At 40.0% G+C, this 25,945-nt stretch overlaps 1 protein-coding gene across 1 annotated transcript in view; it reads right to left on the bottom strand.

Annotated features, from left to right (window-relative positions):
• Positions 1-25,945, bottom strand: part of trpm3 (transient receptor potential cation channel, subfamily M, member 3) — a 158,394-nt gene that overhangs the window by 32,471 nt on the left and 99,978 nt on the right. The window contains exons 8-10 of the mRNA XM_085425213.1: positions 12,527-12,701; positions 12,060-12,183; positions 1,945-2,017 (exon numbers count right to left, since the gene is read on the bottom strand). Coding sequence (XP_085281339.1) covers positions 1,945-2,017; positions 12,060-12,183; positions 12,527-12,701 — 372 coding nt within the window. The remainder of the gene's footprint in view (positions 1-1,944; positions 2,018-12,059; positions 12,184-12,526; positions 12,702-25,945) is intronic.

Below are 25,945 nucleotides of genomic sequence, written 5' to 3'. Positions count from 1 at the left end.
CGGTAATGAGCAGCTGTGTTTGCGCTAATTGATGATTTTACAGGTGTTATTTTTATCTCAGGTTTTTAATTAGCATACAAAATGAGAAAGCTGAGCTCACTGTAAGCCTGCCTGTAATGGCTTTAATACTGTAGCTGTTGGGAAACTAGAGCTGCAACCCCTTTGTGTTTAAGTAATTACTTAAACAATTAGACACCTAAATATACACTCACCACTCACTTTGTTAGTTACACCTTGGTAGCATTAGATTGGACCACCTTTTGCTTTCAGGACTGACTTAAAATACTCCTGGAAATACTCCTCAGAGATTTTGGTCCATATTGACATGATAGCATAGTTGCTACAGATTTGCTGGCTGCACATCCATGATGTGAATCTTCCATTTCACCAGATCCCAAAGATGCTCTATTGGATTTAGATCTGGTGACTGTGGAGGCCATTTGGATACACTGAACTCATTGTCATGTTCAAGAAAAAAGTTTGAGGCGATTTGAGCTTTGTGACGTGTCATCATGCTGAAAGCACCCATCAGAAGATGCTTTATACTGCATGTGGTCATAAAGGGATGGGCATTTTCGGCAACAATACTTAGGCGGCTTGTGCCATTTAAACCATGCTCAGCTGGTACAAGGGGCACCAAGCAAGCCAAGAAAATACTCCCACACTATTATGCCAGCACCAGCAGACTGATCCATTGATAAAAGGCAGGAAGGCTCAATGCTTTCATGCTGTTTACGTCAAATTCTGACTCTACTATCAGAATGTTTTGGCAGAAATCTAGACTCAACATAACAGGCAAAGTTTGTCATATCTATAGACCAATTCTGGGGTAACTGTTGATGCTCTGAGCTGACAGGAGTGGCACCTGTTCTTCTGCTTCTGGAAAACCATCTGCTACCAGATTTGATGTGTCTTACGTTTTAAAGTGTTCTTCTGTATATGTTGGCTGTATAATCACTAGAGATGGCACGATACCACTTTTTTATGTCCGATACCGGAATGTCCGATAAAGGAATGCTTTACAAACATTCAGAGATGGACTTACACACTTGCTTTACTTCTCTCGGGATAACTTTGTCGGAGATGAAATGCCGGGTTGCTAGCGAAGCTCCACATGCTATCCAGACCACCGACAGGTCCCGCATGCCACAGCCGCTCTATCACGTGATGCACACTGCTCCGACGTGCTAACGTTCTGAGGTGAGTTACGGCGTGTTGCAAGTTTTGTGAGGTGCTTTCGTGATATTTAATGGATCGGATTACATTTTTTATTTTTCTCCGATATCCGATCCAGTAATTTAGGTCAGTATCGGACCGATACCGATACGTAATATCGGATCGGTCCATCTCTAATAATCACTATGTGATTTATTGTTGGCTTCCAATCAGCTTGAAGCAGTCTGTCCATTCTGCTCTGAGCTCTGGGATCAACAGGGAATTTTCACCCAGAGAAATTCAGCTCACCAGATATTTTCGCACAGTTCTCTGAAAATTCTAGAGATGGATTTACGGGAAAATCGCAATGGATCCCAGTTTCTGAAATACTCAGTCCAGCCCGTCTCTTTTCGACAACCATGACTCAAAGTCACTTAAATGTTAAACCTTTGTTTCCTGTTATGATGCTCAGGCTGAACTTCAGCAGGTCGTCTTGACTCTGTCTACACACCTAAAAGCATTGCGTTGCTGCCATGTGACTGGCTGATGAGATCAGACAGATTTCTCTGTGTTTTATTCCAGAGCTATGAGGTGTAACCACAGAAACCTGTGTGATTTGAGCAACTAACTGGAACAGTGTATGAGGAAGGAACGCTTTCTGAAACAGTCATCTTCCCTTCATGTAAAGAAACTGCCAAATAACAACATTTGAGGAGTGAAATTGAAGTCACTCACTGTGGACTCATGCTTCAACAAACACCAAACACACACACGTACCAACATACTCACCTTTGAGTAACGCAGTGAGAATGGCAAGGTCAATGTCTTGATGACCCTCCGATCCCATCCGGAAAACTGTTATCTGTGAGACAATGACCAGACAATGACACACACACACACACACACAGAAGAAAGTCAAGGAGACAGAAAAGCGAGAGCGTCTGGGAGTGAGGTGAGGTTGTTCCTGTGAAAGCAAAGCAGCTTTAGTTTTGAGTCATGTGATTCTTGTTGGAGCAAATGTCTTAATGTATGCTCATAGCATATAAAGAAAGTAATATAGCTACATCGTGTGTGCTCTTATTTGCTGGATTAAACTGCTTCACTAAAAACACTTCTGCTGAGGTGCTTGGTGGAGGAAAAGGGGAGAGCTGACGAAATCCTCTCATGTACTGTACGGTAGTCCCCCTCTCTCTTGGCTCTTATAGAGAGAACTCCACAAGCAGCCTGTTCACTGGAAAGAGGGAATGAAGGGATTTGCTGAGGAGGCAACTGAGGAGAACGAGTAAAAACACAAAAGGGAGGAGGTTCAAATGAATAAGAACTGCAGGTTTTCTCCCCTGACACAGTTCATTCTGGTCTTTTTTTCCGCTGTGTCGTACACTTTTCGGATTAGGCTTAAAGGGAATATTTTACTCACTGCCCAGTTTAGATCTTTATTTGCTGCATATTTTATATCATGTGTGAGAATGAACAAATGGTGCGATGGATGCGAGCTAAAGTCAGTTGAGAGGGTAATTTGAGAAATGCTGTGGGTTTTCTTGATTTTTTTAAAAGTCAGAAATAGCAACAGCGCACACGTAATGGCGTTAGCGTGTGGGCCCACGTGCTCATATGTGTGCATGTGTGAAAGGCACCTTGTGGGAGCATGAGAGAATCCGTGTTCTGAATGCTTGATGAGCTATTCCTCTAATCCCTTACAACCAGCCATCCATCTCCTCCCACCTCCCTCCCCGCAGCACATCTTCTTTCCCATCTACACCCCCACCCCAAATGCCTTCATTTCGTGGGGCTCCAGGAATCCGCAGTCTTTGCTGCTGCTGTTGCCGCTGCATCCCTTGGGCAATGCTGCAATGTTGTAGGCTAACCCTCCTCTTTATCCCTCTATATCTCGTTCCCGCTTTCACACTAAGTGAACACAAGTAATTCAAGTCCACATTGATATTTTACATTATCTGTTTATATTGGCTCTTTGCTCATTTGAACAAAAACTAATTGCTAATAAGGGTAGCTTTTAGGTGCGTGCATGCTCATGTGCATGTGGTGGTCATGTGCCCATCTAATCATGGGGTCTTTCCGGAGGTGAAATAGAAGTGTAATGAGATGTAAAGGTATCGATTGAGATCTTCTTGATACCAGTGAGTCGCTGGTGCAGAGCGTAATTTCATTAGCTTCCTGGAGTTACAGTGCACCTGTGTGCATTTTCATAGTGTGGCCAGTGGCTTGAGCATCATTTGCCACAATGCCAGACTCATTGCCTGCACTCTAATAGACACTGACAACACATTTAGGGAGCCATCTGTAGATCCCATGTTAAAGTCTTTCCAAGTGTGCGTGCATGACTATGAGTTTAAGAGACTGATTAGTCTCATCTGTGCTCCTGTGTAGAGGCTTGAAAAAGTCAAATGGCGTATGTGAAATGTGTGACCTTCTGACAACATGATTTACAGAAAGAACTGCTCATACTGACAAAAGGGAAAGAATATCTGAAGGCAGAGAGGGCAGCTAGCTCTACAGCTGTTAAGGGTGTGTTTGGGTGCGTGTCTAATTTCAACCAATCTGGCTTTTTGTCCATTATACCCTGTAGTTATCATTAGTGGGTTGAAGAATTCCCCTACAATCACTCCCTGACACACACACACACATGACTCTTGGTCAAATTCCTTCAGGACTACAATGAAAGATAATGTGGTAGATGAACGATGATTATAGCTTCTGCTCTCTCTTCCACCCAGCATCTTTTTGTCAATCACTAATCTTACAGCAGCCTCTCACTGGCATGCTGCCCCTTCATCCTTTGCCCACTGCCTCATCCCTCGTCACTCCCTCCAATTACATCCCCAAGGTGACCCCGTGCATATGAGCTACCTGCTATGGCTGGGAAACTGCTGCTCAGAAGCTGAGCTACATATCCTCTGAGACAATGCAAGGCTGCTTTAATCTCAGCAATCCCACAGAGAGTCATCAATAAATGTGAGCGAAAGTAAACAGGCAGCTTTTCCTTTTTCTCACCTCATACACTGAAAGACGCTCTTGAGTACTTACTGGGAGCAAACAACTTTAGCACAGTGGTAGACACAGTTTCAATATTTTTGCTCTTCCACTCAAGGCATAAATTCACCCATCTGTTGTGGATTCCAGCTGTCTTTTGACAAGAATAGAGGAACTAAGAAAAGACGCATTAATGACAAGAAGAGGGAGACAAGTGGAGGCAGGGATTGAGAGAAAAGGCGGCAGGAAAGAGGAAGCGTGCATGAAGCAAATGGAAGCCAGAAGGAGCGAGATGTTGTGTTGGCAAATTGAAGATTGATATGTGAAATTAAAGAGGAACAGGCAGGATTCTTGCATCTTCAGAGGTGCTATGCTGCATACCCTGAGGATCAGAAAACAGCTCTTCATACTCCAGCGAGCTGAGCTGATTGCAAAACATTCATCTTCATTTAACAGGCAAAGATCCTGCTGACACTGGCCAAACACACAATCACGGGTTTCTGAATCGTCTTCTGCGGCTCATGCAATAACAATGGTAAAAGTTCAAGTCTGACAAAACTCTGCTAATGGTTTCATCTGGATGAATTTTAACCATAAATTATTTACATGTATATTTCTTTCTTTCTGGGAGAAACCATAAACCAATAGCTTTCAGTACAGCGAGAAACAGAGGAACGAGGGAAATAAGTTTCTCTACTCATGAAATTTTAAACTGATAAACTGCCCTGCTGATAATGAACCAAGGAATTGTCTCCCTCTGTTTGTGCCTCAAACTCTCTGCGTACCTCATTTCCCATTTGCTATATAGCCAAACCATTTCCCCCCCTGCCTCATCCCTCCCTACATCCCCTCCTCTTTCCCTCCATCTGTCCCTACCATGTTCCCTCCCACTTGCTCTCTCCCTCTCCCTCATGGTCTATTTAAGTCGCTCGTTTGCTCTCATTTTCCTCCTACTCTTTCTTAGTATCTCTTGTCAGGACTGTGGAGGAACATTGTGGGCTGGTGGTTCCTCCTCAATATTTAATCCGAATTAAAGAAACAGAGATGGTTTTACTTTTATTTATACAAAGCTTGGACATACTCTGAGAGCCAAGTGGGCTGGGGTGTGTGTGTGTGTGTGTGTGTGTGTGTGTGTGTGTGTGTGTGTGGGGGGGGGGGGGGGGGGGTGCAGTAATCACACCAATCACACAACATTAACCCAACTGACACAGTCAGTGTCTAGTCCCATCATCCCGTTACAATGCAATGATCTGCTGGGAATCCCAGGGTTCTGCCATTCATGTGGATGTTACTGTGGGATGTGATGTCCAAAGCACTGTTGGTTCACCTAGACTTCATAAGGCAGGTGGTTTTAATGTTCATCTGATAGAGAATTTAATATGTAGTTGGCAGTTTAATATAAACTCTTTTTTGTGCTTCAGCCTTAAATCTCTTCTGGTTGGTGCCATGAAAGCAAGAAACACCACTTTATGGGTGGCTCAGCACTATGTCCTGTCATGTGTTCATGTCACTAAAGTCACAGGTGTGAGATATTTATCATCAACCAAGATCAACAACAGAAAAAAAAATGCATAAATAAACAATTAAAGCATTTGATGTATTTCCCACATTTAAGTGCCCTTAAGAGCTATTTTGCAGTTATTTATGGTTATGCTACAGTTTCTCTCAGAGCTTACCAGCTCTACTATTACTGCAGAGTGCTACATGCAGGACAGGGAGGAAGAGAAAACGGGTGATAGCGGTTATAACTGATGAGCATTTGTTAGCTTGATATAAATGCCTGAAAGGCTTCCTAATTCATCTGAAATGCTGGACAGATGTTGACCAATCCCAAATGTCTCTAAGTCTTATAGGAAATAAGTCCCCCAGAAAACCACCCAGCAGACAGGCCTGACCCTCATTTTATTTCAAAGGCAGAGATTAATTCTGTCCAGTTATTCTGTCCAGAATAATGACATTTTAAAAAGCCTGTGGGTTGTAAAGCACTAACAGCAGTGTGAGTTACAATAAAGATAAATTTGGGAAGTCTGAGGTGAATCCTTTCATGCAACTACGCTATTAAGGACCCCCCACCTATCTAAATCTTGTTCTTCACCAAGACACGTTAAAAAGTGAGATATGGCTTGACGTCTGTCAATGCATTTATTATGCACTCACCAGCAAACTTCATTAGCTACACCTGTTCAACTGCTCATTAATGCTAATAGCTAATCAGCCAATGCCAGCAGTTTAATGCATGTAGACATATAGATATGGTCAAAATAACCTGCTGAAGTTCAAACTCAGGTTTGGAATGGGAAGAATGATGATTTAAGTGACTTTGAACATGGTATGGTTGTTAGTGCAAGATAGGCTGGCCTGAGTGTTTCAGAAACTGCTGATCTACTGGGATTTTCCCACACCTCCATCTCTAGGGTTTACAGACAAGGGTGTGAGAAAGAGAAAATATCCAGTGAGCAGATGTTCTCTGAGCAAAACTGACATGTTGATCAGAGGTCAGAGATAATGGCCAGACTGCTTTGACCTGATAGGAAGTCAAGGATCACTCAAAGATCACTTGCAACAACCAAGGTATGCAGAATCGGAATGCACAAGTGAAGAAGGGCCCACAGTAGCAGAAGACCACACATGTGCCACTCCTGTCAGTTAAGAACAGGAAATGGAAACAGGAAACACGAAACCAGGGATCCACCCTGCCTTGTATAGATCACACAGATGCTGGTGGCCTGAGGGTATGGGGGATATTTTCTCAGCATACGTTTGGCTTCTTAGTACCAACTGAGCTTTGTTCAAACACCACAGTCAGCCTGAGTGTTGTTGCTGACCACATGCATCCCTTTATGGCCAAAGTGTACCTTTCTGATGGCTACTTCTAGCATTATGAGGTGCCATGCTATAAGGCCCAAAAAACTTTAAACTGGTCTCTTGAACATGATAGTGAGTTCACTGCATTCAAATGGCTTCTACATATCCCACATCTGCAGCAACAGTGAGATGCCATCATCTCAACGTGGACCAGAAAGTCCACTTTCGAGTTGAGTCCACGCTGAGGCGTCCTCCCAGCAGATTGTTGAATCTATGTCATGAAGATTTAAAACAGGTCTGAAAGCAAAAGCGTATCCAACCCAATACAAACAAGACGCAACTAAAGGAAGTGGCTGGTGAGTGTATGCAATAAATTTCATGTGAGAGCAATTTACATCTAACTCAAAAGGTGCATATTAGTCACCGATTAACTTTACCCCTAAACTACCTTGTCTTCATTCCAGCGTGGCAAAAATGTCTTGAAAAAGTGTGTACTTTAGGCCCTCTTCATGCAGTGTAAAAAACATTAAGTGCAATAAACAAAAGAAAGCCAACAAGAAAATGACTGAAGCACAAACTGTCCACATAAATAAACCAACATGCTGGAAATAAGGTAAAGCAAAATAAGACACAGCCTTTCTTTGGTCTTCCTGTTTCTCTTCACTAGACCTCTTCAGTACACACACACACAGCCAGTCACCTGCGGTCTAGATCTTTTCTACTTGGGTGTCTCTGCCACAGAGTCAAAAATCAAAGCAAAGGCCTTCTGACAGAGAGCCATATAGACTCACAATTGTTCTTTGTCTTTCTCTTCCACACTTGCCCCTTTCAGACCAGTGCAAAGACTCAGGATTAACTCGCTACTGCTTCGGATATGACGACAAGCTTGTTGTGTGATCTGACTACTCCCGTGGGTGTTGGATACTACCTAATTCTATGGGTGCTGAATAATCACCGTAATACCACATTATATTATACTTAGTGCACTTGGTAAATAGTAATTGTAATAGTTTGTGGTTCTGCAGAGTTCACATACAGACAGATCTTTAAGGAGAGATGTACCACAGCTTTCTATCTTTCTATCGTTATCAAGTGAGTGGTTTTTGTGCAGTTTGCATATGGCTAGAAAAGAAAATTTGAGTTTCAAATATTTCCTTAGAAAAGTGAACGGTTTCTATCACATTTCAAGCCTGCTTACAGAACAAATACCTGGGTGTGCATCATCAGAAGTTAGTGGGGGTGGTTTCTTCTTATGTAGCTGCTCTTGGAAAAACCTGGATCCTTCTAATGGTTGTCAAAACACCTTTTTATTGATATATACTGAGGTGTCAAAACTCATTATTAAAGGTACAATAAAGTTAAGAGTTTTCAGTCTATACTCAAAGCATCACATAAGAAGCAGGTTAGTGGAAAAGCTGGATGTATAGCTGGAGGTATATTACTGAGCTGCAGATCGGTTGTGTTTGGCAGAGCTCAAAACACACAACACAATAATTATACTGTATTTGTAAAACACATGGTGAAGAAAAGCCCGGAGAGCTAAAAATACACTTTAGGTTAGTGGTTACAGCAAGTGAACGTGAACTATTACGATGTCTTTATAGGCAGCTGGGCAGAAATAGGGAAGCATCTGTTCTGTCATATACTCGTGAAGAAAGCAGCTGAAAAATGCAGCCTGAAATGTATTCTACAGAGACATGCTGTGAGCGCGAGTGGAGGGGAAGCTCATGTGATGCCTATTAGTTTGGCAAGTTAGGAGGGTGGTAAAATCATCACAGTAAGAGAAACAGAAAGGTAATAGGCAGCAGAGAGATAACCATATCCATTTCTCTCCTTTCAAAAAAACACCTTTGATACTCTCTGTATGGCAGATGGGCTACAAAAACGACACTTTTATGAGAGATGCAGAAATTGCTGGGAAATACAAAAGTCAACTTTTTTAATCAAACTTTTATGTCCTTAATAAATGTTGAATTGCACTGTTAAGATTACAAGCCAAGGATGATTATGTCTTTCGGTTTAGTTTTTTCTTCCATTAAGCCTAAAGATGCATCAGTTACACGCACAGGTTTACACAGAAGGTTTATTACCCCTGCATCTGATGACGACCAATTGGTTGCATTTCAAATTGTGTTTTATATATTTTTGTCCAGATATCATCAAACTCATTAAAGCTCAAGTTGGATAAAAGTGAACCAAAATAAATGTTTATTTATAGGTTCTTAAGTTCAGAGAGTGAAACAAGTAAAAAAAAAAAGAATTCTCCTGGACTTGCCCCAAGCCAACAAGCAGGAAACAAAAATCTATAACTTAGATCTTGTGTAGGGTCTCTTTCCTAATCTTCCTTTTATTAGCTCATAAATATTTTCTATCTAAGTGACACAGAGAAACTTATGGATGTGTGTATATCAAACAGGACTGGAATGTTCTGCTAAACCCAAATGCTGTTATAACTTGACTGCAGGTGATTCAGAAACTCTGCAGTCAAGTGTTTAAAGACAGAACACTTTAAGACCTTACTTTGGTTGCCTGTCAGTTTCTGTATTATTTTAAAATTCTTTAACTTGGTTTAAAGAAATTCGTGGAATTGCTTCAGTATTTATGGCTCGTATACTTAGTCTGAAGCAGTATGACTCTTAATGTCCTCTGGCACAAGTCCTTCAGTTGTTCCAAAGTGCAGAAGAAAAACCTTCAGCGAGACAGCTTTTAGCATATTTTTTTTTGCCCCAAGCCAGTGTGCCAGAGGATCTGAGAGCAGCTGGAAGTCTTTAAAAAACAAAAGTACCTCTTTATGCTGGCTTTTTAGTGTGGTTTATAGAAATTACTTACCTCATTCAATTTGCTTATTTAATTTTATTTATATATATTTTTAGAATTATTAGAATTATTATTATTAATTATTTCTGGTAATATATTTTTTATTTTTTTTACCTTGAAATCCTTTAATTCACATTTTCAGTTATTTTTATATTCACTTTATGATTTTTTTTATTTTTTTATTTTTTTATTGAGGGATTGTTTTATTGTGTGTGAGAGCATAAATAAAATTAATTATTCTTGCGCTCTTATTTTCTTTCATTCTTTTATTAGATTGGTTTCAAGCTTTAATTACTAGTTTGTCAATAACCTGTGAAATGCTTTGATCTGGACTAACCTGTGCATCTGGTGAACTGACAGCTGCTATATAAATGTTTAAGTCATCCAGTAGTGTGGAGATCACAATGACTGTCCTGTTTGTGGACTGACAGCACTGCAAAGATGCCCTTTTTATAACAGTTTTGTGAGTTCGGGGAGAGGCTGCGTTGGATTATCTGGGCCTTACAGTTGCTCCTGCTGAATGATTCACATGTCATTGTTCTGCTTTTGTATACTATGTTCAGAGGATCTATTAATTTGAGGATCAGTCAGCCACTGGAACCCCATTGAGAGTGTAATCAATCCACTTACACGCTGCACAGCCATGACCAAAGCTGAGCTGCCTGCAAAAATGCTACATGTATACTATGTGTGTGCATGTACTATATCTATAGATTTTGACTTAATGTAATTATTACACTGACTGAATCACAAAATATGTGTTGGATTCAAGCTCAAGCATTTTACTAAAGTAAAGAAAAGTGTGTGTGTGCATGATACTGATTACAAATTAAAAGGCAAAATGCCACGATCTGCCAGCAGTCCCAAAAATCACTGATCTGGCAAACACTCCCTTCCTTACAAAGCATCTAGTGAACTATGTTTAAACCAAATTGGGGCAAAAGCAACCAAGTAGCAAATGACTTAGTACTGCTGCTGGGTGTTTTTGTATCAGAGTGAATATATTGCAGTGTTATGCTGTAAAGTGAGTGTAAGGTTGTGCAGGAGTGCATGTAGATTGGGTGTAACATTGTGGTACACTTTTACTCGCAGCATGTCTTATCAAACCTGCAAAACTGCAAGCCTTGCCACAATTGCATATATGTGAGTGGGTAGCTCATACCAAATATCGATTTTCCATCTCATTAGAATTTTATATTGCATACCGTACAATTTGCACATGTTTCAATAAATCATTGCACCATTTTCCCATTTTCCTGGAAAAGAAAAAAGACATAAGCAGTGGCTCAAGCCTTTTGCCCTGTACTGTATAATATTTGATTTCAATACAAAACTGAAGTGAAATTACTTAGTCTGAGCAATAACTCTCACCTGTCTGTCTTCAGTAAGATTTAAATAGCTTTAGAAATAAATGTTGAGGAAGTAAATGTCAGATTTTTTAAAAATGTTTTTTACTGGATATAACTAAAAAAATAAAAACAGAAACCATTAGACAGAGCATAAACATATAACTACAACTAACACAACACTACACTATACCAGCTGCCTTGCTTTACTGACCTCCTCATTTATGATCCAGTCTTTTGAACACATTTGCAATTTATTAACAAAACATTCTGGTTAATTTGTGCGTTTTGGCTTAAAATAACTTTTTAAAGTTAAGCTGATGTTCTCAGGAACAGGATGCACAGTTGAGTTGGACCACTACAGAGTCCTTGGGTATAGCAGTGTATGTAATAGGCTGCCCAGTGGTGTCATTTCTTTTCATTAGGAACATTTAGGTTGGGTTTTTCAGGAACATTCAATAATGTTCACTGTTAACACATTTCAGAAAGTTATGCAAATTTTCTCTATTTTTGCTAAAGAATTGAGCAGTGCAAATGACTTTTCATTAGTAGATGTGTAGACATAATTATATACAGATACACACAGATAGACATTCCTACTCCACAGACAGTATTTAACAGCATTAATAAGACCTTTGCGTTATGTGACTGCTCTCAAAGGGACTGGGACTCCTTCCCAGGAGTAAAGGATGTGTGTGACTGCATTCCTTCACAAGACATTTGTTCTGGTGGAATGCTTTAAAAGGGGGCACAGATTCTCAAGTTGAAGGCCATTTGGTCCTGAAAGTCATCTTTCAGGTTGCTTGTGCTTTAATGTATCATGTATATTTTGTTCATCAGCTTGCATTTCCTCCATCTGCACATATGCATTTGCAGCTCTGCATCAATGTGTTTACCACAATGTATATGTGCAAATGCATAAGGAGTGTTTGAGAAGGAGTGACTCACCAGTTCCTTCTTCTTCATGCACTCCATGAGAATGATGAACAGATGTTGAGCCTGTGAGCGGCTGTAGGTGAAAGTCTTCTGAATGGTCACCAGCAACTGGTCTCTTAGAGACTCATTAATTATGCTGCAGAGGCAGAAAGGTGTGGAAAAAGAAAAGAGAGTATCAAGAACGGGGCCAGAGTGACAGGAAAACAGGCAAATTATATCAGAAGGTTAAACCAAGGCTGACTGGAACTCTTAGCTACCAAATCTCTTGAGTCTTTGTTGAAATACAAATTCTCACATTTGTGTTTTATTAAAGCAAGTTTCATTTTTTTCCCCAAGTTTCTGCATACAAACTCACATAAATATTCAAAGATATTTTGATCTAAAACAATCCCTTGACATCTACAGTGCATCCAATTTTTTCATACGCTATTCATGCTTGCCGTTCCACTCCTGTAAAATGTGTACATGTGAGTGCCTACCCTCCCTCCTCTGAGTATTTATGTCCGAAGGCCAAGATGTCAGAGGCTCTGCCGCTGCCGTCGCACACCACCACAGGAACTGGAGGAGTGTCCCTGAGGTACTCCAGCACTATAGAGATCACATTAGGACCCCCTTCTACGATCAGTGCCACCACTGGCACACCCTGACCGATACCTACACGTGAAAACAAGTGGCAGCAGGAGAAACAGGAGGGTAAAGAGTGAAAGAATAAAAGAACAAAACAGAAATATAGCTACAAGCAGCCATAGGCAGCCAAGCAGTTCAGCTTAGCTATGAACTCCATGTAAATATGTACAGTATAATTATAGTTAAAGCGCTGTAAGCACTGATTTGGTAGTCAAATGAGGCTTTCAAGAAAAAAAAAACTTCAGGCAACAATATATATATATTCAGTTTAGTGTCAGCACATAAAAACAATGTTTGATATATGATCACGCTTCCTGTTTGGTTTCCTTTTTCGACGGTTTCAAAATCTAATAACCATGTGATATGCTTTCTGACTATAATCTGTACGGTGACCCTGAGAGGTCAAAAGCACTGCAACTTCAGAAAACACCCAGAAATAGAAAAAAGCTGCAAAAGCACATAAAACACAATGGGAGTTGAATAAAACAAAATCTCACAAAGTACAATGGAAAAAATAATTTTTAGGGTGATGTTAATGTGACTGTGGAAGTGACAGAAACCAAAGCGTGTGAAGGACTGCACTGAGTCAAGCTTAAAGGAAAAAAAGACTCATATATCAATGAAGACTCAGCCCTGGAACCTCTGGTACCAGAACTATTTTTAAGGCTAATACCAACACATGCTGCAATTTCTTTGTGCTTCCTCAAATAGGGTCTTTTTGCCTTTAAACCATTTTAAACCATTTAGTTTAACTATCGGTGTGTATTATCTGGCTTCATGGATAGATAAAGCTGGGTATCATTTGAATACCAGTGTGGATGTATGCTATGCCTTCTAATGATAATGCCTAGAGGAAAAAGAAAACATCCATCCATCCATCCATCCATTCGCTTCCGCTTGTCCTTTTCAGGGTCGCGGGGGGCGCTGGAGCCTATCCCAGCTGTCATAGGGCGAGAGGCGGGGTACACCCTGGACAGGTCGCCAGTCTGTCGCAGGGTGCATTTTTGAAATGAGTAAACATTAATTTTATTTTTGTTCTTTTTTTTATTTTTTTATTAACAATATGATGAATATGTTTATAGTATATATATAAAAGAAAACATGTAAACTGTAATCAGAACTGGTCCCAGCATGGAACCCTGTGGAACTCCATAATTAACCTTAGTGTGTGAAGAGGATTCTCCATTTGAAAGAACCACTTGGAGTCTGTTAGATAGATCTACCAAGTTTGGCACTGGCAGAGGACAAAAGCTGTCTTGCTTCTTAGACAGCTTGGCTGGGAAAAGCTTTTAAAAAACAAAAATCCATATTATAACTTTTATGTGATTTGGTATGAAGATCATGTGTTCCCAGTTTGATAAGACTGAATTCAGTTAAATTCTTTATGAAAACCAATATGGCAGACATTCACACCATATTATGCTTTGAGCTTTAGCTGGATGAAAAGCCCCCGACAGTTCCTCATTTTCACAGTCTCAGCTCTGTGCAGTAACACACCTCCATGTTTGACCTGATACTTGAGCACTCGCGGTCCAGAAATGGAAGTTATTGAAAGGAATCGGGGAACTATCTAAAAATCTATTTTCTAAACTTCTCTACAATACAATACAGATACTCTGGCAGAAGAACACAAAAGAGGAAGAAGAAGATGAGAAAAGGTAGAAATGGTTGCCTCTGATGCACTGCCTGGCCCTCAAAAAGGACAAAAAAGTAAAGAGGGAAAGAAGATGGGTATTGAACAGAGGAAAAATCTAAAAATAAATAGGCTTCACTACTTGTGTAAACCTGGATCTATAATTGGAAAAAGTGTTCTAAATTTAATACTTGTGATGCCACATGACTATTTTCATGTCACTTTGTAATCATGGGAGAGAAGTTGACAAAAAAGCAGCTGAACCAAAAATATCCATCCCACTTAGTGCTTTGTGTTCCTTGCCACACATACAGGGAGTGCAGAATTATTAGGCAAATGAGTATTTTGTCCACATCATCCTCTTCATGCATGTTGTCTTACTCCAAGCTGTATAGGCTCGAAAGCCTACTACCAATTAAGCATATTAGGTGATGTGCATCTCTGTAATGAGAAGGGGTGTGGTCTAATGACATCAACACCCTATATCAGGTGTGCATAATTATTAGGCAACTTCCTTTCCTTTGGCAAAATGGGTCAAAAGAAGGACTTGACAGGCTCAGAAAAGTCAAAAATAGTGAGATATCTTGCAGAGGGATGCAGCAGTCTCAAAATTGCAAAGCTTCTGAAGCGTGATCATCGAACAATCAAGCGTTTCATTCAAAATAGTCAACAGGGTCGCAAGAAGCGTGTGGAAAAACCAAGGTGCAAAATAACTGCCCATGAACTGAGAAAAGTCAAGCGTGCAGCTGCTAAGATGTCACTTGCCACCAGTTTGGCCATATTTCAGAGCTGCAACATCACTGGAGTGCCCAAGAGCACAAGGTGTGCAATACTCAGAGACATGGCCAAGGTAAGAAAGGCTGAAAGACGACCACCACTGAACAAGACACACAAGCTGAAACGTCAAGACTGGGCCAAGAAATATCTCAAGACTGGTTTTTCTAAGGTTTTATGGACTGATGAAATGAGAGTGAGTCTTGATGGGCCAGATGGATGGGCCCGTGGCTGGATTGGTAAAGGGCAGAGAGCTCCAGTCCGACTCAGACGCCAGCAAGTGGAGTACTGGTTTGGGCTGGTATCATCAAAGATGAGCTTGTGGGGCCTTTTCGGGTTGAGGATGGAGTCAAGCTCAACTCCCAGTCCTACTGCCAGTTTCTGGAAGACACCTTCTTCAAGCAGTGGTACAGGAAGAAGTCTGCATCCTTCAAGAAAAACATGATTTTCATGCAGGACAATGCTCCATCACACGCATCCAAGTACTCCACAGCGTGGCTGGCAAGAAAGGGTATAAAAGAAGAAAAACTAATGACATGGCCTCCTTGTTCACCTGATCTGAACCCCATTGAGAACCTGTGGTCCATCATCAAATGTCAGATTTACAAGGAGGGAAAACAGTACACCTCTCTGAACAGTGTCTGGGAGGCTGTGGTTGCTGCTGCACGCAATGTTGATGGTGAACAGATCAAAACACTGACAGAATCCATGGATGGCAGGCTTTTGAGTGTCCTTGCAAAGAAAGGTGGCTATATTGGTCGCTGATTTGTTTTTGTTTTGTTTTTGAATGTCAGAAATGTATATTTGTGAATGTGGAGATGTTATATTGGTTTCACTGGTAAAAATAAATAATTGAAATGGGTATATATTTGTTTTTTGTTAAGTTGCCTAATAATTATGCACAGTAATAGTCACCTGCACACACAGATATCCCCCTAAAATAGCTAAAACTAAAAACAAACTAAAAACTATTCCAAAAACATTCAGCTTTGATATTAATGAGTTTTTTGGGTTCATTGAGAACATGGTTGTTGTTCAATAATAAAATTATTCCTCAAAAATACAACTTGCCTAATAATTCTGCACTCCCTGTAGAGAGAGCGAGAGAGACAGGTGCAGTGTGTGTGAGAGAGAGAGAGAGAAAGAAACAGAGGAAGTGGTTTAGTGATCCCTGTTCTCACAACAGAGATCTTTGTCTCTTAATCATGGCTTTTCAGGGTAATATTTCATAATTTGCAGGTGTGTTTTCTATATGCAGTGAGACATATGGGAGAACACTGTAAAAACTGCAGTTAAATTTGTAAATTTATGTAAAAGTTATATCACAAAAGTCTCAGAGAAATTTACTACTTTTGTCTGTTCCTCTCTTTAATTCTTATGGTTTCCTCCCCATTTCATAGTCGACCACAGAACATCCCCCCTTAAACCACTATAAAACCCTATAAACCCCAGAGTCTCATTCTCTCTTACTCCCTTATATTCTTTCCCCTTTTAGTGGTCTAAGTCCAATCCACGTCCCAAGCCCCCTTCCTCTCCTCTGTGTCTCACATCCTCTCTTCCTAAAGTTCTTTCAGTTGCCACTCCGGTCTCATCCTCTTCCTCCCGTTCTGCTCCATGCGGTTATGTTTTATGGCGGCTGTTTAGACCCTTCTAATTCAAAAGCTGTGTAACTGCCTGATCCTACCCGCCCAGCATCCTCACCCTGCTCTGCATAATTCATGGAGGAAAGAGCATGGTCTGTCTCTCAAACAAGCAGGCAGACAGGCACATACAAATGCATGCGCACATGGGGCATGCACACACTCTCGCAAACACAAGAGCAAGTGCATAGTCAGAAGTCGACCCACCATCACGCTTTGCCTCACACAGCCTTGTATGGCCTTACAACAGGGACAGCTACATAAAGAGAATATTTTCGGGTCCTTGCCTACTTCAAAGAGGTACAACGTCACTGTGCCACAACACATCTCATGACCATACATCAATAGAGCAGAGAGAGGAGCAGACTAATGGCTTCCTTGTTACATTTGATTCTTCCATTTTTTTTAATGCCAATTTCTGTTGTTATCTGTGTGTGTGTGTGTGTGTGTGTGTGTGTGTGTGTGTGTGTGTGTGTGTGTGTGTGTGTGTGTGTGTGTGGTGTGCACGCAAGTGTCAGATCATGCATTGATATTGATGACTGCTGAGCTTTGGAGGCAACGCTGCACCCTCTAAAGTACATTATTGTTCAACTGAAACCCACCAAGGAGCAGATGAGGAGGGAAAAGCACAGCTGTGTCATGGCTAATTGGTAGGAGGAAATTCTGCCTGTGTGCACACAACCACACACAACCACTCACACAAATAGAGTCACAAAGACAGACAAACCACAAATTCTCTTTTGGCTAACTAGCCTAAAGTCGATGGAACATTTTAGGATGACTTTTGGCCTCTGATTTACAGTATTTCTTTTCTTTTTTCTCCTACTTTCTTTAAAAAAAAAAAATAGGATCAAACTTTAGAGTATTTATTGCTTTGGCATTGTTTTTTTGTTTTTTTTTTAAATTAACAGTCTTTTAGTACTGGGTTTGTCCTCTCAAAATAAGTCATTGTGGAAAACTGTATTTTTCACATATTGTTAAAATGAAGAGGATAAATTCTAATGTGCTGATGATGCATGATGTGCTTTCTGTATCCCATGACTGATATCATAGCAGCACCTTTCAAATAGAGTCAGTAGGAAGGAAATCTCGTTTAAGTACCTGGAACAGTTGCTGAGATTTAATCCCATTTTCTGTTCAGCGGCTTGGTTTTGATTGGCTCTGATGGCCAAATCCATCTTCCTCTTAAGCTCATCTGTGTCAGTTCTGGGTGGGACCTTCCATGATATTTCCAGAATCACATAGATATTGTTTAATTTAAAAAAAAATTACTTACTACAGTCTCCAGGTTATCAAATGGAACAAAACAGCACGTGTTTCCTCTAAGATTATACTCTTAGAAATGATGTGTTTAAAAAATGTGTTGGTTCATGTGTCACACATTTTCTGTGAATTTGAACACAACTTGTGAAAAATCAAAAAGAAGAAAAGTTACAAATGTAATTTTAAATTTTCACATGTATCCAATCTTTTGTCCCTGAGTTTATGCAGAAAATCCATTAAAATTGAACATATTATGCGCTGCATTTTTACAAGTGTTCTAAGTATTTTTTAAAACACAGATTTCACCTAATGTTTGACATGGACTTTGAATAAAGGCATAAAAAGTCAGTGATAACATAGTCTGACAACCATCTATTAGCTTGTGAAAAAAAACTTTGTTATAAAAAACAAAAACAAAATTGGTTTGTAAAACACATCTATTCAGAGTGTACCTTTTTCTTCCAGTCCTAAAGTAGCTTACAACCCATCCGGGCATGGAGCCACCATTCCTGCTATTATACCTCCAATTGCTATGCCTTACAGAGTAACTTTGTTTCCTGCAAGATCTGTTATCTTACGTAGAAAAAATGGTTTTCGATGCATTAATACACAGGATTGGGAGGTATGAATCAGGCATCTGAGAAGATTCTTTAAAGCTGGGGTGAGGGAACTCCAGGCCTCAAGAGCCAGTGTCCTGCAGGTTTTAGGTGTGCCCATGAGCCAACACAGCTGATTTAAATGGCTAAATTACCTCCTCAATCTGTCATGAAGTTCTCCAGAGGCCGGGTAATGAACTAGTCATTTCAGTCAGGTGTGTTGACCCAGAGTGATATCTAAAACCTGCAGGACACTGGCCCTTGAGGCCTGGAGTTCCCCACCCCTGCTTTAAAGCATGTTGCCAGAGAGGCTGTTTCTAATGTCAGTGAAAAGCAGTATTGACATTACCTCGTTGTTTTTCTATAATATTTCTCTGTCTGTGGATATCATCTATATTAATGTGGTTGAAATTGAATCCTTAAATTTAGAAATGCTAATGCTCTGCTGAGATACAGTGATTGTACTTTTTAAATGCAATCCTTTGATTGTTAAATACGGCTGTATAAATGCATCATGTGTGCTCTCTCACTCAGTTGATGATCATCAGCGGAGTCATGTGTGGAGTTATTTCAGCTCCGCAAAAAGCCAAGACACGGCATGTGACACATGTGAAAAGGCCACAAACAGAATATGATGATGAGTTTATGATGAAGTGAACTGAAGGAGGAGGAGAGGGACAAGTGCTGCTAGGGTGAGACAAACGTAGATTGTGGAGTCCTTAGATGCTGCGTGCACGATCCAGGTACAGAGACAAATGTGGAGGTGTTGGCAACATGTAGCACTGTTGCTGAATTTTAGAAAGTGACTTATATCTAGGCTTAGGTTTTTGTGTCTATGTTTAAATGATGGGAATTCCCTGAATCCTTAAATGCAGTAAACTATCCTAAAATTGAAGTGGGACCCTAAAAAACCACATAACGTCTTGACAGAAACTACTGTTTGTTTCTTTCAGAACTGCTTTAACTCTTTGTGGCATAGATCTGACAAGGAGCAGGAGACACACATCTGACATTTTGGTCCATACTGACATGCTGCAGACTTGTCAGCTGCACATCCATGACGTGACTCTCCCGTTTCACCACATCCCAAAGGTTCTCTATCGGATTGAGATCTGGTGATTGTGGATGCCATTTGAGTAGAGTGAACTTGCTGTCATGTTCACAAAACCAGACATGATTTGAGTTTTATGACATGCTGCATTATTCTGCTGGAAGCAGCTATCTGAAGATGGGTACACATAAAGCCTCATAAAGGAACAATATCCAGGTAAGATGTGGTGTTTAAATGATAAGGGTCAAGAAATGGCCAAGAAAATATTCCCTACATCATTACACCACCACGAGCATGAACCACTAATAAAACAAAGCAGGATAAATCCCTGTTTTTGTGTTGTTAATGGCAAATTCTGACCCTACTAATCATATCTATTATCTATTCAGACCAAACAATGTTTTTCTAATTGTCTATTGTTCAGTTTTGGTAAGCCTGTATCAATTGTAACCTCAGTTTCCTGTTCTTAGCTGACTGTGTGGTTTTCTGCTACTGTGTGCCAACTGCTTCGAGGTTCGACTTTTATGCATACCTTGATTGTAACAAATTGTTATCTGGGTTATTGTTGCTATATACAGAGAGCTGGAGATTTTGAACTCCAGAGATGGATGTGTGGGAAAATCCCAGTAGATATGCAGTGTCTGAATACTCAGCCTGAACTGTTGATGGATCCAGATGGATCCACCCAGATGTTGCAGCAGAAACTGAGGCTCATGTCTTTTTAGCTGTCTGTTGTTCAGTTCTGTAACTGTAGCAAGTTTTATATCAACAATATTACAAGCTTTTGTCTTTTTTAATTGGACTTTGATGTTGACGATAGTTAAACAGTGAAGTTATTCAATCCTATTTATATATATCATATAATATAAATATACACATAATATATTCCCCCTTTGTACTGTCTGTTTCAAAGTACTGACTGTATCCATGCACACTTCACACACGCTAATATCAGATAACAAAGAGTAAAAATCCCCAGTCTCTCTTTGGCTCCCATGTCTCTCATATATCAAATATAATTTTAATCCACTGCCCACACCTTACTTTTCAAGAGCGAGACTACTCTGAAAGAGTGTGAAAAAAGTAGAAGTAGCCAAAAAAAGGGGGGAGGGAATCCAACGCTGTAATTTTCTATATATATATCCAGTCTGGAAGACGAGGAAGTAATGAGGAACTGAAGGAATTAGCGAGGTAAAGAGCAGCGTGTAAGCAAGATACACATAACATGCTTAAATGGTCCTAATTAAGGATCCAGCAATGACTCATCCGCCGCGTGTGTGTCTGCGTGTGCGTTGGCGTTTGCGAGTTTGTCCTTGTATGTGTCAAATTAGCATCAGCATGACTGGAGGAGGTGTGCTACAGTATGTGGGCCCTTGTCTTCTCACCTCACACCACCACCCTACACCAATAAAATAAACCAAAAATAAATTTAAAAAAAAAAGTAAATTCCTTCAACACACACTGACACACTTAAACATCAGAAACAGATATGAGAACCTAACTTGACAAGCTATAGAACAAAATGTCAGATGGTATGCTAAAAGGTCAAAGCTTCTCTCAAAATCTCAAATATTTAGTCTTTAACCTTCTTGAAGCAGCTCAGATGTAATCACATATCTTTTTATTTTTATTAGAAATATTAGAATTAATGTGCCAGAGTGAGTTTTACACCAGCACTCAGCTAAAAATGTGTTTTCACTGACCAGAAAACACAGTAATTGGGGTTGATCTGTGTGTTGATTTGTACCTAAACATCTACAGCTTGTCCATTATAAATTCAAGCCTCATTTCTTTAAGTGTTGATTATATTCCTGAAGAATATTTTGCATTTTGCCCCCGAGGAACTTGATTTGAACTGGATAAAATCACCTCAGGCATTTAAGACAGATGCTTAAATGGCATAAATGCTTCTGTCTCTTCAAGATGAATACGTATGTGTCGCCCTTCTGAGTGTGTCTATGTCAGGAAGCATTCTTTATAAATAGCCACTTACAGGGTCTGTACCCTATGAGAATGACAGCTGAAATGACTCAAATGAAATTAGATGTTGTTCTCCCTGTTTCACTGAAGCAACAGTTCCCAAACTGTGAGGCAGGCCCCACGTCTGTAGGTGTGGACAACGAGGGGAAAAATATGGAGTGAAATTAATTGAATGAGATTTTTCACTGGAAAAAAAAGTGTTAACCAGCGGTAGTACAGTACTAACCACTGCACTGCCACGCATGTGTGCGTGTTCTCCCTGTGCATGTGTGGGTTCTGTCTGGGTAGCTTAAAGTTACAGTGTGTAAATTCTCAACAGCCAGTGCATTGCAGTCAAGTGAGATCTGTTTTTTTTTACCTGTCCCAATTTAAGTGCATGATCAAACCTATGGTGCCCCCTGTGAGACAAACAACTGTGGCTACCATTTTTCTGTAGTGAGTCTAGGCTGTGAGTCCGCTGTCTTTTTCATGTCTCTTTACTTTGAAGGAGGCTAAAAAACTTTGTGAAAGAAACATAATAAGATGAGTCAGTGAATCTCCTTTCTGTCAGATGACAGTGATACTAAGGTGAGTTGTTGATGATATGTTGAACTTTTTTGCTGTTATGCACTGCTGTTTTGTCTGCTGTTAGCATCTGCTCCGTTAGCTGCAGCTTTTGTAGCTGTTAGTCAACGTTAGTGAAACTTTTTTTGAAGTCGGTCTAACATTGTTGGACACTTTGCAGGTAGCACATGAACGCAGGACTCGGACATGCTCATATGATGTGAACATGTAATGAAACTGTTTATCAGAGTGAAAATGTAATATAATATTAGCTTACTAGCTAATATTAGCAAGTGTTGCTCAACCAATCATTTTATGAGTCCAAAATTTTTTTTTCCTGATAAATAACCTAAAAAATAATACCTGACTTACTGTAGCTTTAATTGAGTACTCTAAATTGACTGTTTAGGTTTAAATAACTGTTTTAGCTGAACAGTCCAGGATATATTCCACTTCACACTATATGACAAATTCAATTGGCCGTTAAGAAAACGTATTTATTTTTTGAGAAAAATAAAAAAGAGTTGATTGATTCTGTTTCACCAACCTTTATTCAACTTGGGGTTTTTTTTTACTAATAAAATAAAATTAGCTTTTTGTCTGAATTAGTCTGGTTCGTACGGAACCCCTCTGATGACTTGGTCCAAAAAACAAATAAATTGTGGCCACAAAATACTACTTCGTGCCCTCGAAATAGTATAACGTGCCCACAAAATACTTATTTGTGGCCATGAAATACTATATCGAGGGCACGAAATAGGTTTAACGTGCGCACGAAATACTAATTTGTGATCACGAATTGAGTATAACGTGGCAAACGAATTACGCATTTGTGGCAATGAAATATATAACGTGCACACACCATATTGATACAATTCCTGGACAGCTGCGTAGAGACATAAGCATAAGAGTAGGCTAAACCTATACACCACGGACAGAGACAGTATGACTGACTTTTATTTTAGGCTGGAAATGAGCAACAAATGCATTTTGAAAAGCCTGGCAATGCAAGGAACCATTATTACAGAGAGACATTTAAACAGGATATTAAGATAAGATAAGATAAGATAAGCTTTATTAGTCCCACACGTGGGAAATTTGTTTTGTCACAGCAGGAAGTGGACAGTGCAAAAGTTATATAGCAATTATTATAATTGAGTGCCCAGTTGCTTTACAGACAGATTTTATTGTCAACCAACTGCAGGGGTCTCGGAAGGATCACAGTTATCGGTCAAGTGTTTCGTGCCCACAAATTAGCATTTCGTGCGCACAGTATACCTATTTCGTGCCCTCAAAATAGTATTTCGTGGCCACAAATAAGTATTTCGTGAGCACGTTATACCCATTTTGTGCCCACGAAGTAGTATTTTGTGGCCACAATTTATTTATTTTTTGGACCATGTCATCAGAGGGGCTCCGTAGGTTCGCAACCCGTCCACTGTGACATTTCTGACTGTGCCACCACTGTTTTTAACCCACCTACTGTTCCAAAATACATTTACTACATTTCACACTACTGATTGTGCAGTCAGATTCTTTCCACACCACATAACATGTCGTCATCCATGCACATCCTCAACCTGGAACCATACCTGGAGCAAGTTTTGTATCCTACCCACTACTGACTCTGTTATCTCTCCACCACAGGGTTGGACACTCTGGCAGTTCTTGGTTATCATTTTTGACATGTTTTGTGTACGCATTCATGCATGAACACACCTTACCCGCAGTGACTTCAATTGTCCCCACAATGTCTCTGGTCAGTTTTTACTCATATTGCCTGAAAATAGATTATCTATTGATCCACACACCGTGCCAATTCACTGACCACCGACCAGAGAGGCTGTGAAAGAGAATTAATGATTCAATTCTAAACATTTAAAAGAAATTTAAACATTTGTATTTGATCATTAGAATTATGCACACTTCCATATAATTCAATCTCCTATTAGTGCTTTATTTGATCTATTACAATCTGTAAATGGTATCATTTCTAATTCATATTCTAGATGCCCATATGCACACTTGGCATTAAAAAGGATCATATTCTGAAAGAGTTTGTCCAGGCATTTACAGTGAACACAGAACAGTACAAACTCATTGACTTCCCATGTGCCACAGTGTAACTATAATTCATTCAATATTTGCTGATGGAGGTCACAGTGTCAAGGCTAATCTGCAATGCAAAGCCTTATGGCTTCTGAATTCAATTGCCCCAACTATTTCTTTTACGTGTGCTGTGATTAATTAAATCACTGTAATAGGAGGGCAGGTGAAGGTTAACACAGTATCTACATGAATGCATCTATTTCAATACACCAAGTAATTTAGGTGAAAAGCAAGAGGGCACGTTCAAGGCCAGTCGTTCATTGTCACTGACCGCATCTAAACTTGCACAAATTAATAACTTTTTTCCTGGTGTGTGGATTCAGTTTTAAATTGTCACGTAATGAATGCAGCAAATAAGATGAAGGGCTCTCTTATTTTTCTCTATATTAATGGATGAGGCCTGTTTTGATATTTTATCACACCACGTTTTTCCTCCTTTTACCTCCCAATTTTTCATCAAAGCAAACACAGATAACACCTTGCCTCACTGCCTGCATCTTCGGCTGTTTCTTACCTCCTTTGCACTTTATTTAGTTTTCTTCCTTCTCTCCCTGCCCTTAATCCTTTTTTTCTGTATTAATTTTCCCACTCTCCTCTCGGGCTCGTTCTGCACTTCTGTCTTTTGTGAGGCAGTGATTAAAAAGCATTACAGCCAAGGCCACAGACACATCAAAAGAGCTGTGCAGCGGTGAATCAACAGTGTTGAATGGTGCCAATCATTTTATTGATTTCCTCATCTTACAGTTTGACATTGTCTACTTGGGAATGAAAAGCAGGAGAAAGAAATGCTCCAGTGTAAGAGTAACTGAGAGAATATATATATAAAGTTCTTTTTTTTTCCAAAACAACATTTGTTTACTTTCATTTATCAACGTTCACTGGGTAATCTGTACCTCTGTTCACATGGGAAATATCCTAGGTTGCCTGAGCTCCATCCTCGTCTGGCTAGCTAACTAATGAGAAGCCCATTGATACAGTAGTACTCAGTATTGACTCTAGTGCTCCCTGATTGTACTTGTGCGTCCTTACAGTACAATGGTTTTTCTACCCTAGCCCGCTTGAGATCAAATTGGGCTACATCATCCATGGAGTGTCACTCCAGTGCTCTAGTTTTAATGTGCTGGCTCCAACCATCCATATTTACAGCCTTTGAAGCCATGTTTCGTGTCTTAGGACTTTTATTTTGTTTACACACAGCCAGAGATACCGCTTTTAGATTTAACATCAAATATTCAGCAAAAAGTGAGTCAGTTTTTGACTCAAATGTGCTCTTACGGCAACAGAAATTGACCTGTTTTAGATTATAACCTTTTTGTAAGAGGGTAACCAGACAAAAACACCCATAGATTTGTTGTAAAGCACTGATTCCCATAATTTAAACAAAATGTTAGAATATTGTGGAGCCAATTTGATTGCTACAGCATTTCTGGCAGTCACATGGTTATAGCTGTTTCATGGATATTCACACACAAGCGCAGTAGGATTAGCTACAGGATTGCCCAGACATCACAAAAATACCACAGGGGAAGATTACGCATATCTATCCACCACACTTCTTTCATCTTGTGTTGTGTGCAATGTTTGGGACTATGTTGGGGAAAAAGAGAGATCTGGTGGTTACATGTGGTCTAAAACCCACAAGCATGGCCATTTAAACTTAACTGCTGTTTTCTCCCCTTCAC

The sequence above is a fragment of the Rhamphochromis longiceps genome, linkage group LG12, assembly GCF_057381845.1.
Source record: "Rhamphochromis longiceps isolate RC_006_pf linkage group LG12, R_longiceps_female_GT1.1, whole genome shotgun sequence".
Classification (NCBI taxonomy): Eukaryota; Metazoa; Chordata; class Actinopteri; order Cichliformes; family Cichlidae; genus Rhamphochromis; species Rhamphochromis longiceps.
The sequence above is the reverse complement of the archived record's forward strand: the minus strand, read 5'-3'. Positions and strand labels throughout refer to the sequence as shown.